This window comes from Jatropha curcas, chromosome 2, assembly GCF_041381405.1.
Source record: "Jatropha curcas cultivar XTBG-Jc1 chromosome 2, XTBG_Jcur_1.0, whole genome shotgun sequence".
NCBI classification, from domain to species: domain Eukaryota; kingdom Viridiplantae; phylum Streptophyta; class Magnoliopsida; order Malpighiales; family Euphorbiaceae; genus Jatropha; species Jatropha curcas.
In genome coordinates this window covers 26591798-26606945 of record NC_143152.1, presented here as the reverse complement: position 1 = coordinate 26606945, position 15148 = coordinate 26591798, and the positions used below count along the sequence as shown (strand labels likewise).

The window sequence follows — 15148 nt, the reverse complement described above, 5'->3', positions numbered from 1 at the left end:
AAGTAAATTAAAAATATTTAAAACTTGAGGTATAAATGTAAATTATAATAATTTTGTTTATTTTCTTGTAATTCAATCAAAGTTGATTATTTTACCTTTTTGGAAAATTTTAATGATAATTCAACCACTCTAAAATTACTAAAAAAAATATAAAATGACAATAACAGTAATTTGAATATAAAAATGGAAAGGTTATTCTCTTTTTTTTCTTAAAGATGATTCCCACCTTTTTTAAACCTGAAATAGATAGCAAATTATGGTCTCTTTTCATGAAAATTATTTTCTAAGTAACTCATTTTCTATTATTTGATTGTTATATTTAAAAAATTAATAGAAATTATTAATATTTTAATTTATAAACTGTAGAAATATATAATACTTATAGAAATTTTATATTTTAAAATCTGTTATTAAACAAGAGAAATATTACATAGAAAAATAAATTATATTTGTATGCAGTCAGTGATAGATGGTGGCGGTGGTGACTGATGTTGGTTGTTGCAATCGGTCATAATAACTAAATATTTTTTAATTGGTTAATATTCCTAAACCTTTAAAATATTTTCAAATAAATTATATTTTAGAAATAAAATAAAACATCATCAGCGAGGACAGATCCGCATACATTCTGGGCTCGGTAAAGGATTTGGATAGAAACTTGCTTTAAAATGGATTGGGTTTAAAAAATTGTCGATTGGGACCGGAGAGACTTGTCTTAAAATGGACTGGGCTTTGAATTTGCCAGGGATCTCATGAAATATCACTATTTTTTTTATATATTATTATCACATGCATATCAATATTTTTAGGTTATTACACCACATTTTATTACACACAGGTGTCAACATTGGACAAGAGACGAACAAAACTCCTATGAAACTGGAGGTTATCCTTTCAAAATCCGAAGGGAATCGAGTAGATTTTCTCCTGGGAAGATCAGCCACAAAAAAAATCATACAGCATTCAAACAGCAGAGTGGTAGTCATTGGACCCCACATCGAGATAAGGCGAAGATAAGACCGATACTTTCGTAGTCGTCAGATGGATACGCAACTTGATCCAATGGCTATTCCCAAACACCATGGATAAAGCACCAAAAGTTCATTAAATCAAATGTTTAAAACTTCACTTGCTATACAATAACACAACAACAATCAAAATCACCATCTCCACCATCTATCCCGCCACACGTTAGAACCTAACCATGGCTGCCTCCACAGCTGCTGCCGCTGCATCATCTTTCATGGGAACACGCCTTTATGATATTTACACTAACTCTGGTCGGATCCAAGCTCGGTTTGGATTTGGCACCAAAAAGTCCGCACCGAAGAAATCGTCCAAACCCAGCTCAGACCGGCCGCTGTGGTATCCAGGAGCCAAGGCACCGGAATGGTTAGACGGTAGTTTGGTAGGTGACTATGGGTTTGACCCATTCGGGCTAGGGAAACCCGCTGAGTATTTGCAGTTTGAGTTGGATTCTTTGGATCAGAACTTGGCGAAGAACTTGGCTGGTGATGTGATTGGAACACGTACGGAGCTTGCGGATGTGAAGTCAACTCCTTTCCAGCCTTACAGTGAGGTATTTGGGCTGCAAAGGTTCCGTGAGTGCGAACTCATTCATGGAAGATGGGCTATGTTGGCTACTCTTGGAGCTCTTGCTGTTGAGTGGCTCACCGGAGTCACCTGGCAAGACGCCGGAAAGGTACGCTACTATATATTAATTTTCTAGCCATTTGGTTGCTAGTCTAATATTCAGTCATCAAATATAAGCCGTAGCTCATCAATGGTGTGTTTATCTCAGGTCGAGCTAGTTGAAGGATCATCATACCTCGGGCAACCATTGCCGTTCTCTATAACTACGTTGATCTGGATTGAGGTTTTGGTGATTGGATACATTGAGTTCCAAAGAAACGCAGAGCTAGACCCAGAGAAGAGGCTATACCCTGGAGGCAGTTTCTTTGATCCATTAGGTCTAGCAGCTGATCCAGAGAAGAAGGCGACCCTTCAATTGGCAGAGATAAAGCACGCTCGCCTTGCCATGGTTGCTTTCCTTGGTTTTGCAGTTCAAGCTGCTGTTACTGGGAAAGGACCTCTCAACAACTGGGCTACTCACTTGAGTGACCCTCTCCACACGACCATTATTGATAACTTGACCTCTTAAAACATTACCGCTGGTCATCCTTTTTCTTGTGAGAAAGTTGAGAATGTTTTACTAGGTTGTTTTACCATTACATGTGCTTCCTGTAAAAATTATAACATGGCAATTTAAGTTAATTGTTCTGCTTTTGAAATGGCGATATTGCTTCATCATACTTCATGAATAAGTTAAAACAAAAGAAAGAAAAAGGGGAAATTCCATATCTCTAGCTATAGGGGATGCTCAAACAAAATTAAATACAAAAAAAAAAAAAAAAAAAAAAAAAAATGTTAACCTCCTAATAGACTCTACGTACCTTATATCTAAAATTAGGCAAATTTTAGGTCATGTGTCTTAGATAGAAAGGAAGGAATATTTTTTTATATTAAATTGAAATTCTTCAATTATTACTTAGATGGTGCTAGATGAACATACTAAATAGTTTAATTGATTGATGATGATGATATTTATGCAATAATTGTTTTTTTTTTTTTAAATATCGTTCTATAACCAGGACAATAATTAAAACACTTTGCATAATTAATTAATTAATTACTACGCTTACATTTGTTATGCAATTAAATTGAATATTGTTATCCAAAATTAATTTATTAAACTCTCCCAAATGATGCATTAGGAGAAACTAGCAATTATGTTAAACCAATGATTAGTAGGCTATGAACATCATACAAGTTTGTAAACTCGTAGGCATACTCGAAATTAAATTCACTTCATCAGGAACAAAGAGGCCCCCACATTTAAGTCTTCATTCCAGCCAATACCGTTCTTGTTCTTCAAATCAGCCACTATAATATTCTTAAAGCTTACAATAGGAGCATAAGGAACATGAAAAGAATTATACCAAGGGGTCAGATCAACCATTAACACTATCTCATTCTCCTCTACCGATTCTTCATCCCACACCTTTTTGTCTAATCTTCAGACAAAAATGTTATCCTGTTGGACACAAATCTCATCAAAAACCTACGGCTGCTTGCCAAACAAAGGCTAATCGAAAAAGAGTACACGGATTACTGGCATAAAATCTTCGATTGGATTCAAAAATGCATAGGCCTCGGGCTTCTCATTGATCCATTTAAACCATACTAAATGACTAACAAAGTTGGGCCTGACAATCAAATACCCCAAACATCTATCAAAGGCCGGCCCAATCCCTTTGAACGAAAGCATAATTACGCCCAGCGCCTTCTGCTTTTATTGTTAAGCAATTTTGTATTGTTTGTCTCATTCGGACGTTCTCGCAGCCGTCATCGATCTGACATCAAGTGTTTCTGTTTCTTTCTTTACTTGGTCCTTCAACGTTCGCGCGCCATCCTTGCAAGCTGTAGAAGAATGCAAAATATATAGTAAAGAAGAAAGTTACAGTAGCCAGTAGAAGAAGAGAAGCAACAACAAGCTCCCATGTAAGACCCGCTCCGCTTTTAATTCTAATCTTTTTGTTTGTTTTTTTTTTAACTTTCCATCTTATGCAAGTCTTAAATTTTTAGATTTCATTTTTGTTGTCACTTCTCATTGTCTTTATCTTATATAATAAATTAAATTTATTTTACTGGTTCTGGATGTGGTTGAGCATAAGCGAAAGGTATCTTTTTCATTCAACTGAAATTTCATGCGTACAAGGTATTTGATTATTTGCCTAGAGAAACAGGATCATTGTATATTCCTTCTATTCTTAAGTGTTACCTTTGCATTTATTTGTTTGTTTATGTGGAAAACATTTGAAGATGCATGTTTGGTTAAGGATTTTCTTCGGTTCATGATTTCTTAACTATCTCATACTGATTAAAAGCTTTGCCGGCATTTTGAGTTTGCAAGACCCTCCTGTTAGTTTGTCAATGACACTGAGATTCTATTATTGAGTTTCTTGATAAGGATTGTGAGATTGAGAGTCTATTATTGAGTTTCGTGATAAGGATTGTGAGATTGAGAGTCTATCAATAGAAATTGCATGACATTGATTTTGGTGCAGATGGTTGCAATTTTCCACTTGACATGCATCTAGTTGCAGAATGGGATCTCAGAATATTTTGTGGCGTTTGGCAAAGAATTGCTTCACGGTTGGAATCATAGGGCTCACTGTTGCAGATCGATATGCCAGCATTGTTCCGGTGCGAGGAAACTCTATGTCCCCCACATTGAATCCCGGGACCAGCACCTTTTGGGGATCATTAACTGGTAATTCCTTTTAGCAAAAACTCAACAGGAGTGGTTTCCCTATGATTTTTCATCCATCGATCATTTTTTGGCTGCAGATGACCGTGTTCTAGTAGAGAAATTTTGTCTTCGGAAATACGAGTTTTCACATGGTGATGTCGTAGTTTTCCGGTAGGTCTTTTCCTAGGCAGTATTTACATGGCATTATACTCGAGTAACCACCATATAGATATAGTGCTCTTATAACAGAGATTCTCATTCTGTTCCCTTCACATTTATTAAGTTGTACAGCTCAAACATTTTGGTCATCTTTGTTTGTTCCAAAGATTAACAGGAAAAAGGGACATTAGATATTTCTTGGAACTCATAAATATGTACTATTTGTCAAAGCTAGTAATAAAATGCCAGTCAAGAAGGAATGGGTTAGTCTTTTTAGGTTTAAACGCTACTAGCCACTTGTACTTTCTCTTGGAAGATGAGCGGGTGTTTTGTGTGTTTCATGTGCTTTTACGGTGGTTCAGAAGACAGAAGTAGCTTTTTCGGTAACTCTATCATTCACGTCAGAAAACTACTATGCAACTAGATTTCTAATTGAAAATTCACTTGATTTAGAAAGTTGTACAAGCTGCAGAGTAACTCAAACGTAATTTTTCCATTTTAACTTCAGATGAGTCAGAGAATGTAGATTTTGGGCCTTACAGCCAGCCTAAGCTATGCCATATGAGTTGTCAAGTGGCTATTGCCACTCGGTTTGTGAGGGATAACTCTAGTTTTGAAATCTTGATGCATGCTAAAATTGGCTTGCTGTGTGCGCCAAAGTGTTCAGCTTACTGTAGGCTCCTTTGTCCCATACCATTTTCCAAGTTATCTTGACTAGATTACAACATACCAAAAGAAGCTGAAATGGGCTCAAAAGAATGATATATGCACTTGAACTACTGATTTTTTCATTCCCTGGTGAAGTCTGAATGAGATTCAATTTGCATTCTTACATGCCCAATATTAACTGTGCCTGTAAATGATATTTGGTGTTAACATGTTTTTAAAATTTTCATTCTTAATGATATTCTCTCTATAAATGCAGAACCAAGTGTATAGTCTTACCAATCAATTTGTGATATATAACTGGCATTACTGAGCATAAAAAACAGTGCAGATTTTCTGTCTGATATCTGATATTGCTATAGTTGCATCTTTGTGCAGCTCCCCAAATAATCACAAGGAGAAACTCGTAAAGAGAATTATTGGCTTACCAGGTGAATGGATTGGAACTATTCATTCAAATGATGTTGTCAAGATTCCAGAGGGACATTGTTGGGTTGAGGGAGATAATTGGCATTGCAGCGCGGATTCAAAATCTTTTGGCCCGGTGTGTACATAAGACCATAATTATAAATAGCTTTTACTTTCTAATTGCACTTAATGTTATCAGTTTACCTAAAGCCTTTGCTGAGTTATTTATTAGCAATATGAATGATTTTCTAGTAGAATCTACGTATGCTTCATTTTTTTAACATATAAATTCTTTCTTGTTTTGTCCTAATAAAAAGAGCTATTCATGACAGATTCCTTTGGGGTTAATTAATGGAAGGGTTACCCATATTGTATGGCCTCCTCAAAGAATAAACAAAGTTCAGACAAGAATGCCTCAGGAAAGGCTTTCTTCCTTCTAATCAAAATTCAAAAAACAGTGAGTCCTTTTTTACTGGGACACGGGGATACTAACTTCCCTCTAAATTTATATTTTTTGCATTGTTTTGTTGTTTTCAGTTGGTAGTGCTCTTAAAATAATTTTTGAGATGTATTATTATTGTTGTCACTGTTGCTCTTACTGTTATCGATTTGGCCAACTCAAATGGATCAAATTATTTATAAAAAGGGATAGTTTGGTTTACACCATTGAATGAGTTCAGTGATGTTTTAATAGAAAAAAAAAAAAAAAAAAAAAAAAAAAAAAAAAAAAAAAAGATTTCTAATTCAAATGTTAGTGTTACAAAGAACGATGCTAATGTCCCATCGAGTGGCTTATTGCAATATTGTTGTCTTCTGAATTTCTAGGGTTGTTATATGGCAAGAACAGACTTTTCCATGGTTAGATTTATTTGCAGTCTGGGTAGAATTAGCATGTCTTTAACTTTTAGAAATTGCAGGTCCGGCGGATTGGAGTTCCAGAAAATTTGACATTTTCCAGTAGGAATATTGCTATAGAGATACATGGCTCAAATTAGAGATTCCTTGTGATTCCATGTTGATATATTTCTTTTTTTTAATAAGATAATGTTAAGTCTATTTTAGAAGTATTAAAAATCAATTTTTTGGAGTTAGCATTGGTTATAATATGATTCTAAATTGTTTTTTATAAATATTTAATTTTTTTTTTGAGAAATATAAATATTGAAAATTATTAAAATCCATGACTATGTATTTATTTATTTTCAAATTTTAGGATCTCGGAAATGAAAAAAAGTGAGAACAATGATCCTCCAACTGAATAGAACATGCAAGGAGTGGTTTATGTTTGAATTTAATTTTCATAATATCTGATATCTCTCTATATAAGATCTCCATTTGGTGATAATTAAAAGTCAATGGGTATTAGTGTTGCAGATGTTTTTTAATAAAATATTGAGCATGCAACTATCTTTTTTTTTTTTTTTTTTTGATAAAATCTACTTTTATTGTATTTAATCACAATTAAAAAAGCATAAAAGATATGCATTATAGTTATAGAAGAAAATAAAACTAGATGTGTAATTATTAAAATTAAAATTAATTAGCAAATAGATTTGCTTTCGAGTTGCAATCCTAATTTATCAAAGTTTGATTTAAGGTATCACATAAGGCTTTTTATTTTTTCATTTACAAGTGTACCTATTCTCAATTTAATAAAAGATAAAATAATATTTATTCTATCCCATAATATTTGTTGTGGTTTGATTTACTTGCTGATTAACAAATTTTGGTTAATATAGTTAAACTCTAATTTTATTTTTTACTTTTTAATATACTCTTATTAATTAAATAATCTATATTTAATTATTATTGATCAGATAAAATTTTCATAGAAAAGTTAAAATTTAATATTTTAATGTTATTTATATCAAGATTTATGATTAATAATAATATAGTAATTTGAATATTATATTTATTGAAAAATATATATATATATTAAATAAAATTAAAATAATAAATTCTAAATATTATTTACTCCTAAAAAAGAAAATAAGATAATAATTTAGAATAAATAAAAAGGATTAGGACAAGAATTATGGGATAGACAAGCAACAAATAAGTAAAACTAATAGGCAGAGGTGTAACTTGGATTGGAATATCGGAATATTTCAATTCAAATCGAAATTTCAAACCAAATGTTAATTTGGAATGGAATTTTGGAATTTAAAACTTAAAATGGAATTCATTTATTTAAAATATTGGTATATGGAATATGGAACTGGAAACGAAAAATGAAATTCCATATTCCATCCATATACCAAAATTTTATTTTATTGTTTTTTAATTTATATTTAAAATAAAATATTAAATTAAAAATTATAATAAAATATCTTTAATTTTTCATATTTAAAAAAAAATTCTATTTAATTCTAAAACTACCGGTTTAATAGAATATTTTAACCATAATCCAATTAATACTTCATCTATTTTATTTTGTTTGCATGGTTTGACAAAATAAAAATATTAAAAATTTAGTAAACAAAAATTATTTTGCCCTTAACGGCTTAACTCATTAAAATATTAATAAAATCTCTTTATTTAATGAACAACTATAAAGGTTATTATAAGAAAAATAATTGTTTAAATATATAAATTTAGAAAAATTGAAAATATTTTGGAATCTCTGAAAAAATAAATAATAATTAAATAAAACGGGAGGAAGAGAGTATAAACTATGTGCTTGAATATTTCTATATACTTTATTGGGTTAAAAATTACGATTCTAAGTTATAATGTCTTACTTTTTATTTAATTATACAGTTTCAAATATTTTAGTACACTTTAGACTCATAATATATATTTTTTGTAGATTTAACACTTTTTAATGGAATTAGCGACTACATACATTGATACATCCTATCATAAATGGTATTATCTTTTGTCGATTTTGTAATAATAATATTATTAATAATTATTAAGCCGTTAATTATATGAACTAAATTATTAAATTTTAAGGGTGAAGTATAGTTACTGTCGATAAACATGTAAAACTAAATTTTTTAATTTTTAATTATACATGATGTTAATTTATTATTTTTAAAATTTAATTATATCTTTTCAGTACACAGATATAAAAATATCATAATATGTTAGATTTGTATTTGGTTAAGAAATTTGGAACTATCAAATTCAATATCAAATTTCAATGGAACGACGTGAAATAAAATTTTAAATTTTAAAAAATATTTAGAAGGGAATGAAATATGATTTCAAATTTTAAAATATTTTGCAATGGAATTAGGAATTAGAGGAGGGGTCATTTTATTCTATATTGTCCAAATTACACCCCTGCTAGTGGGGAAAACGATAATAAAAAGAAAGCCGAGGGACATCAAGGCAAAAATTCTCGTCGAAGAACGTGACAAGTGTTGCTAAATGCTAATGCTCACAGGTTGAGGTTGGGCCCAGAAGGAACGCGAAAGTGCCCACTCGAATTCAGAATTGCATTTTCGCTCACATTTCTGTTTCCTAGTGTTACTGTTACTATATATGGAGAGAGAGGGACATTACTGTTGTCTCCATGAAACGTTTTCACATCTTTTCTGCGCTGTCTGTGACTACTGGTAAAGATGAATCATAACCAATAACTCCCTTGTTCTCTCTCTTTCTCTCATAGTATCACTTTTTCTGCGCAACATAGACATGTGCAATTTGTGGGATTATGATTCGATCTTTGATTTATACAATTTAGGATCAATTATGTTAATGTAATTTAAAAAAAAAAAAAAAAAATTCTTTCAATGTTGGATTTTGTTTGTTCATTTATGGCTTTTGGTTTTTTTTCATTTGAAGGGAAAGAAAGAAAATTTGATACTTTGGTTGATAGATAGATTGATCGGAGAGGGGAAGAAATGGGAAGGCTATTTTTGATCAGTCTTGAGGGAAACATCTATAGTTGCAAGCACTGCCATACCCATCTTGCTGTTGCTGATGATATCATCTCTAAGGTTTTTTTTTTTTTTTTTTGCTTTTTCTCTTTACCATTTGCACATTGATCCCTCCGCTTCATTTATATTTTCATCGAATTTGTGAGTTAAGGTTCTCTCTGCTTAGTTTTGCTTGCAATGTGATTTAGGATTAGACATAAAGAAGATGACGAGTGAATACTCATTTGTTCTTTTTAATACATTTTATGATTTGAGGCTATATTTTGTTGGGGTTTTACTGTTGAATGATGTTTCGATATATAGCATTTTTTGTTGTTTATTTGTATATTATAATGGCACAGTCAGGTTGTTTGTTATAAATTGTTTTTTCTCAGTGATCATGCGGATTATTAGAAACTTCATTTATAATGTGATTGGTGGGTGAAATTTTGCCGTTCTTATTTTATCATCTATAATCGAAGTCATTTTTATGTTTTCAGTGTCTTGAGTCCATATCTTGAATCATACTACATACATATTCACCAGGTTTAATTGGCGACACGAATTCATTCTAACCTTTGTTTTATCTTTGCTCCCAGTCTTTCCACTGCAGGCATGGAAAGGCTTATCTCTTTGATAAGGTGTAAGTGTACCATGATTTTGGTCTTCATTACTAGTTAGACTTGTGTATCCATTCCATAGAGTTTCTCCTACAGTTTCTTTTTTATTAATTTGTTTTGTATGCTGATCACCATTTCTAGCTGTTTGATTTGGCATGTTATTGACCAGACTTCTAGATGTATTAATGTTAATAAAATCTTGTGCAAAGTTGTGTCCAGAACTTTTTGTTGAGTTGCTGTGTCATGGCTCCCTTCTGACCGTGTTGTTGCTTACAAGGAATTAGATGTAAATAATCCTAATCATTAGTCACATTGTAGCTTCTCCACATAGCATTTTCTTAAGTTAAGAATATGTAGTTGCTGCAAAGCCTATATTGAAGGAAGCAATTGGAAGATTATATTTTCACCAGTGAATAGTGAGAATATCATTTACCTTAGTTCTTCGGAGCTACACAATGGCGTGTATTTATATGTTGCCAGCTGTCACTAATGTTTCTTTTTCATTTGCATTTTGTCCGTTATGTGGTCTGTCTGACGTTGTTCTGTCTCAATGATAAGTGTGAATATCACAGAAGGAGAGCAAGATGAGCGAATGATGATGACTGGAATGCACACTGTTGTTGACATATATTGTGTTGGTTGCGGTTCAATTTTGGGGTGGAAATATGTGAGAATTTGGCTTTTTTAAAAAATTTATGGATTGTATTAAGAATTTACTGCATTAGTCACTTTTAAATTTTTGGATACATTCTTTCTTTGGTGAGTTCAGGAGTATGCACATGAGAAGAACCAGAAATACAAGGAAGGAAAATTCATCCTTGAAAGGTGAGAATCCTCCTTATGCTGGTGCATCAAATTATTCAACATTTTGAGACTATTTTTATTTTTTACAAGGTTTAAGATTTTGAGTCCTGATGGAAGCAACTACACGGGCACTCAAGAAGCTCAGGGTGTCGGCAGTGATGTCGATGATGCTTGATTGGCCACACGGTTAGGAATGATTTCTGAAACTGTAAATTTTCTGCTTCTTGTGCTTATTTCCAAGGCTGCTAAAGGGGTTCTAGATTTTGCAATTTTATTGTTTGCACATCCAACTAAAAGTAGTTTCCCTTGTTGCATTTGGATAATGATTAATGAATGAAGTTTCGTTTATGTAGTCCTTAAATGCATTTTTAACTATTCTATCAGATAGTTACTACAGTCATGTCATTCCATGGAGGTCGCTGCAAAGTTAACTGGTCATTCAATTCCACGTCAGGAATTATGAATTGGTACTGATCTTGGTTTGCACATTTATGCACCTCACCTCTGTTTATGATGTTAGCTTTTAATTAAAATTTTTTAACAACCATATTCATTGTTTTGTTCATTCAAATTCAACTAATTAAACAATTAATGTTCTTTTTTTATCATTTTAAGTTAAACAACTAATTAAATAACTTTATCTACCAACACCTAACCTTCTAATTTAAACTGCTATATGAACGGATAGCTAACAACTTTAGAGAGGTGTCAAACCTTTTTTTTTTTTTTGTTAATAGTACATGGTACCCTAATCTTTAACGTTTGACAACAATGATGGTTAAATAGCTAATAGTTAGTAAAAATATCTCACAGCTGTTATAACAGAGCTAATGCAATTGCTAATATTGTTTGAACAGGGTTTTACCTACTCTCTCTCTTTGGATAATTTATTATAACACCTTTTAATATTAATTACAATTAGCACATTAGTCCTTTTGCAATTTGTTCATAACCTAACACTTCAAGGAAATAATCATAATCATGCAATTGAGGGGTTTTTTTGGTTTTTTTTTTAAGCAGAAGCACCACTACTGTCGTTGCCAGCCAATAAATCAAAGGGTGAGGATCAGGCCTGACAACATTAACAAAAATTAAATAATATGATTGATATAAATTAAATTTGGTTCTTACATACAGCCTTTCTATTTACCAAAATTTTCAATAATTTAACGAGACTTATAAAAAATTTTATTAGGTGACATATGAGCATAGTGTTTATTTCCAGCGGATGGTCAGGTCAGGTGTTAATGACACTAACCACCGTCGAATATTGTCGAGGGATACAAACGCCTTAATTTTCTACTGGAGACCGTAAATGGTGTGCACGCACGTCTTTTAGATCATAGAAGCTGGACCCAGAAGACATACGGTGGGTGCGGTTGGGGGACGCCACATGTTCTCCAACTGGACTTTTGCAGTGGTAGAACTAACTAATTCAAGGGAAATAGAAGCTTATTTTTTATGGGGAAAACATTTGTTAGAAAGAGAGACGAAGTTTGAAATCGTAGTTTGAGTTTGGGTTTTTTCTAATGAGTTTCTGGTTAATTTTTGTACTTGAATTAGACGATATAAATTTTACAACTTCCACCTTCATCTGTACATTTACTGCACCAGAAGAAAGAGACAGAGAGAGCACGAAAACGGGATCTGGACTTCTGGAGTGGTGGATTGCAGAAGATGAGAGAGACAAGGGTGGCAATAGCAATAAAGGTACAGTTGAGAGGTTATTTTGATTTTCGCATATTATTAACATTGTATTTGGATTAAAATAGATGGAAGAACTCACTGATACTGTGCTTTTGAAATAATATTTAATTTATATAGATACAAATTTTAAACCAACAAATCAAATAAGCCCCTATGACTGGACCGAAGGCTTTTGAAATTTAAAAAATAAAAAATAAATGAAAAGTATTTATGCTTGCACTAAATTGAAATTTAATAAGGGGCAGGTGACAGAAATTTAAGAAGGAAAGAAGAAAAAAACTTTTAAAAAATACTACTCTTCAAGATGAGTATTGATTGGGTGGAGAGTTGATCATACAACTGATTGAACATTGAGATTGAAACCAAAGGCAGAAAGTGGGTCCCGCAAAAGCAGAATCGGACACCGGTTAAAAACCGCGCGATTCACGAGGGGCGGCCCACTTCCAGGGGATTCAAACTCTGGTCTTGATTTTCTAAGTCACAAATAATGACCGTCAGATTAAAGGCTGACAAATCTCGAGAAATCCAACAGCCCACGTTTAAATATCAATTTTGAATGCACTCACAGGTTATTACTATTGCGTTTGTAAGCTATATTAGTCAAGCCTCAGATTCCCTGCATGTGCCCCAGGATAACAATGTTTTCCCCCGCGAATGCCAATGCCATTCCATTCAAACTGCACTTCTTTTGTGATTTAACTACAATGTTGCCCTCCTCCGTGCTTGGCTCCCTGTAGATTTTTTTTTTTTTTTTACATGGCTCCCTATAGATTGTAATTAGTTATTTTAATGAAAATGTTGCATATATATTTTTATTATATTTTTATTTTTATATGATATATACTAGCTAATATATTATTAACTTTTTGTATCAATCAAGATTAATTAATATGTATTAAAATGGTTAAATTTATTAAATACTTTTAAATTTTCAAAGTGATTGTCAATAAATAATGACATTGAAAAATAAAGAGTAATTGATGAAAATTTTATTTTTAACAAGTAATATTAAATAGTGGGTATAATATGGATTTACCGTTTAATTAGTTCATTAAAATGGTAAATTGGCTATAATTTAGGATTAACGAAAAAGAAAAATGTGCCCAGCAATTGGACGATGGGGAGAATAATCTTTTTCATAAAAAAAAATAAAATAGTAATTGATATTGAAGATTTTCTTAATGCTGATCAACTGGCTTAAGTGCCGTACATGATTAAGAGTAATGAAGTGTGATTTATTATTTCAGTTATTATTTGTGAGTCAATTTATACTTATTTTTTAATACAAGATTAAAAAAAAAAATCTTCTTTGCAAATTACAATTATCTTCTGTCCTTTATAATTAAGATTTTTTTTACGTAAAATATTTTTAATTATAGCTACGATATGTAATTTCAACCTTTTGTACTGTACTACCAAAATAAAATAAAGAAAATGTCCTCTCTTTTATCGTTTTTTTTTTTTTAATTATCTTTAGCTCTCCCTTATTTCTAAGACTTTTATTTACTTTCCTCATATCAATTTTGTTTTTTACATCACAAGGTTGACTTTCTTTTGAGAAAAGGTTTATACTCTATCGTCAGGTCATACATATATTTACCACTAAACTCTGTCTTAGTTTGCATATATTATTTTTAAACGAAGTTACATATATTTACCCTCGAACCTTTAAGAAAAAATAATAAAATTTGTTTGACACGTCTGGATTGCATGTAACATTTGAAGTAACTCATTGATGTTTACTTGGCAGGATTAGGAAGCATAGAAATTTATTATAAAATTTACATTTTTATTCCACAAAATTATTATATACTCAATTCAAATCCTATTAAAATTCAAATTCAAAGTGCCACCAATTAAACTCTGCCTAATACATAGAAATACCTCCAAATCTATAGCTTGTTGTCATTATGTATTTACAATTTCACATGCTTCACTTGTTCGATAGTTTTTACACCTCAAAATTCAATTTAGATTAGGATTAGAATGCAATTTTTGGGTCCAAAAAGATAAAATTATAGATTTAAACTTATTTAGAGGGACCAAATGTAAAAATTTTTATAAGAAAAAGGTTCACATTTAATAATATTAAAAATAAAATTGAAATTATCTAAGGACATTGGTTCTATCAACCCCACCTAAAATTCATTGGTAAAAACCTAAGTCTCAGGATAGAAAGTGAAATTTATAGTTATAAATGTTTTAAACGGCGATATGGATCCTCCTATTGATGTTGGTTGGTTGTGTCCGTTGCTTTGGTAGTTTTTATTTATTTATTTGAATTAGTCCCTCTAAAAAATTATACAATTTTCAAAAAACTAATTTTTGTATAAAGTGATTAGCTAGTTATGTTTCGCCTCAAGGATTAGGCTTTTTATATTCTTCAATATTCTTTATATTCGAAAAATACTATATATTAGGTATCTGAAAGGGACAAACATCCTTGAAAGTGGTGAGAACATTTCAATAAATTTTATGTGATATTAGAATTCACGGGTAATATCTCATTTCATCTGTGATTTGAGAGAGAACCATTTTGCTGAAAGGTGTAGATGTGACAATATCTTTTATTGCTTAGATTTGATTTTTACTGCTAAGATTATATG

The 15148-nt window shown here is 31.5% G+C and overlaps 3 protein-coding genes across 6 annotated transcripts; all 3 read left to right on the top strand.

Annotated features, from left to right (window-relative positions):
- Nucleotides 1-1124: 1124 nt before the first annotated feature.
- Nucleotides 1125-2291, top strand: LOC105646604 (chlorophyll a-b binding protein CP29.1, chloroplastic). The gene is made up of 2 exons (XM_012232483.4): nt 1125-1702; nt 1802-2291. The coding sequence occupies exons 1-2, from the start codon at nt 1205-1207 to the stop codon at nt 2159-2161; spliced, it is 858 nt and encodes a 285-aa protein (XP_012087873.1). The 5' UTR covers nt 1125-1204; the 3' UTR covers nt 2162-2291.
- Nucleotides 2292-3354: 1063 nt separating this feature from the next.
- LOC105646606 (Peptidase S24/S26A/S26B/S26C family protein) lies at nt 3355-6722 on the top strand. Of its 3 annotated transcripts, XM_020684312.3 has the most exons (6): nt 3358-3561; nt 4128-4333; nt 4411-4483; nt 5516-5681; nt 5878-6002; nt 6463-6722. In XM_020684312.3, exons 2-5 carry the CDS (start codon nt 4168-4170, stop codon nt 5983-5985), a joined length of 513 nt encoding a protein of 170 aa, XP_020539971.1. In that variant the 5' UTR covers nt 3358-3561; nt 4128-4167; the 3' UTR covers nt 5986-6002; nt 6463-6722. The 3 variants fall into 3 exon arrangements, with proteins under 3 accessions (XP_012087879.1, XP_020539971.1, XP_012087876.1); XM_012232486.4 differs by lacking the exon at nt 6463-6722 and having other exon boundaries at nt 5878-6208; XM_012232489.4 differs by lacking the exons at nt 4411-4483; nt 6463-6722 and having other exon boundaries at nt 3355-3561; nt 5500-5681; nt 5878-6208.
- Nucleotides 6723-8955: 2233 nt separating this feature from the next.
- Nucleotides 8956-11187, top strand: LOC105646607 (protein yippee-like). 2 transcript variants are annotated; one of them, XM_012232490.4, is made up of 6 exons: nt 8956-9108; nt 9338-9492; nt 10011-10054; nt 10590-10698; nt 10801-10856; nt 10926-11187. In XM_012232490.4, the coding sequence occupies exons 2-6, from the start codon at nt 9397-9399 to the stop codon at nt 11008-11010; spliced, it is 390 nt and encodes a 129-aa protein (XP_012087880.1). In that variant the 5' UTR covers nt 8956-9108; nt 9338-9396; the 3' UTR covers nt 11011-11187. The 2 variants fall into 2 exon arrangements, with proteins under 2 accessions (XP_012087880.1, XP_020539972.1); XM_020684313.3 differs by lacking the exon at nt 8956-9108 and having other exon boundaries at nt 9115-9492.
- Nucleotides 11188-15148: the final 3961 nt, after the last annotated feature.

What these genes read in the sequence shown, in the direction of transcription:
- LOC105646604 (XM_012232483.4), top strand. Translation starts at nt 1,205, where the DNA reads ATGGCTGCCTCCACAGCTGCTGCCGCTGCATCATCTTTCATGGGAACA. An exon ending in CCTGGCAAGACGCCGGAAAG is followed by an intron (nt 1,703 to 1,801) that starts GTACGCTACTAT and finishes TGTTTATCTCAG; the next exon opens with GTCGAGCTAGTTGAAGGATC.
- LOC105646606 (XM_020684312.3), top strand. Translation starts at nt 4,168, where the DNA reads ATGGGATCTCAGAATATTTTGTGGCGTTTGGCAAAGAATTGCTTCACG. An exon ending in CTTTTGGGGATCATTAACTG is followed by an intron (nt 4,334 to 4,410) that starts GTAATTCCTTTT and finishes TTTTGGCTGCAG; the next exon opens with ATGACCGTGTTCTAGTAGAG. An exon ending in ATTCAAAATCTTTTGGCCCG is followed by an intron (nt 5,682 to 5,877) that starts GTGTGTACATAA and finishes TATTCATGACAG; the next exon opens with ATTCCTTTGGGGTTAATTAA.
- LOC105646607 (XM_012232490.4), top strand. Translation starts at nt 9,397, where the DNA reads ATGGGAAGGCTATTTTTGATCAGTCTTGAGGGAAACATCTATAGTTGC. An exon ending in CTGATGATATCATCTCTAAG is followed by an intron (nt 9,493 to 10,010) that starts GTTTTTTTTTTT and finishes CTTTGCTCCCAG; the next exon opens with TCTTTCCACTGCAGGCATGG. An exon ending in CAATTTTGGGGTGGAAATAT is followed by an intron (nt 10,699 to 10,800) that starts GTGAGAATTTGG and finishes TGGTGAGTTCAG; the next exon opens with GAGTATGCACATGAGAAGAA.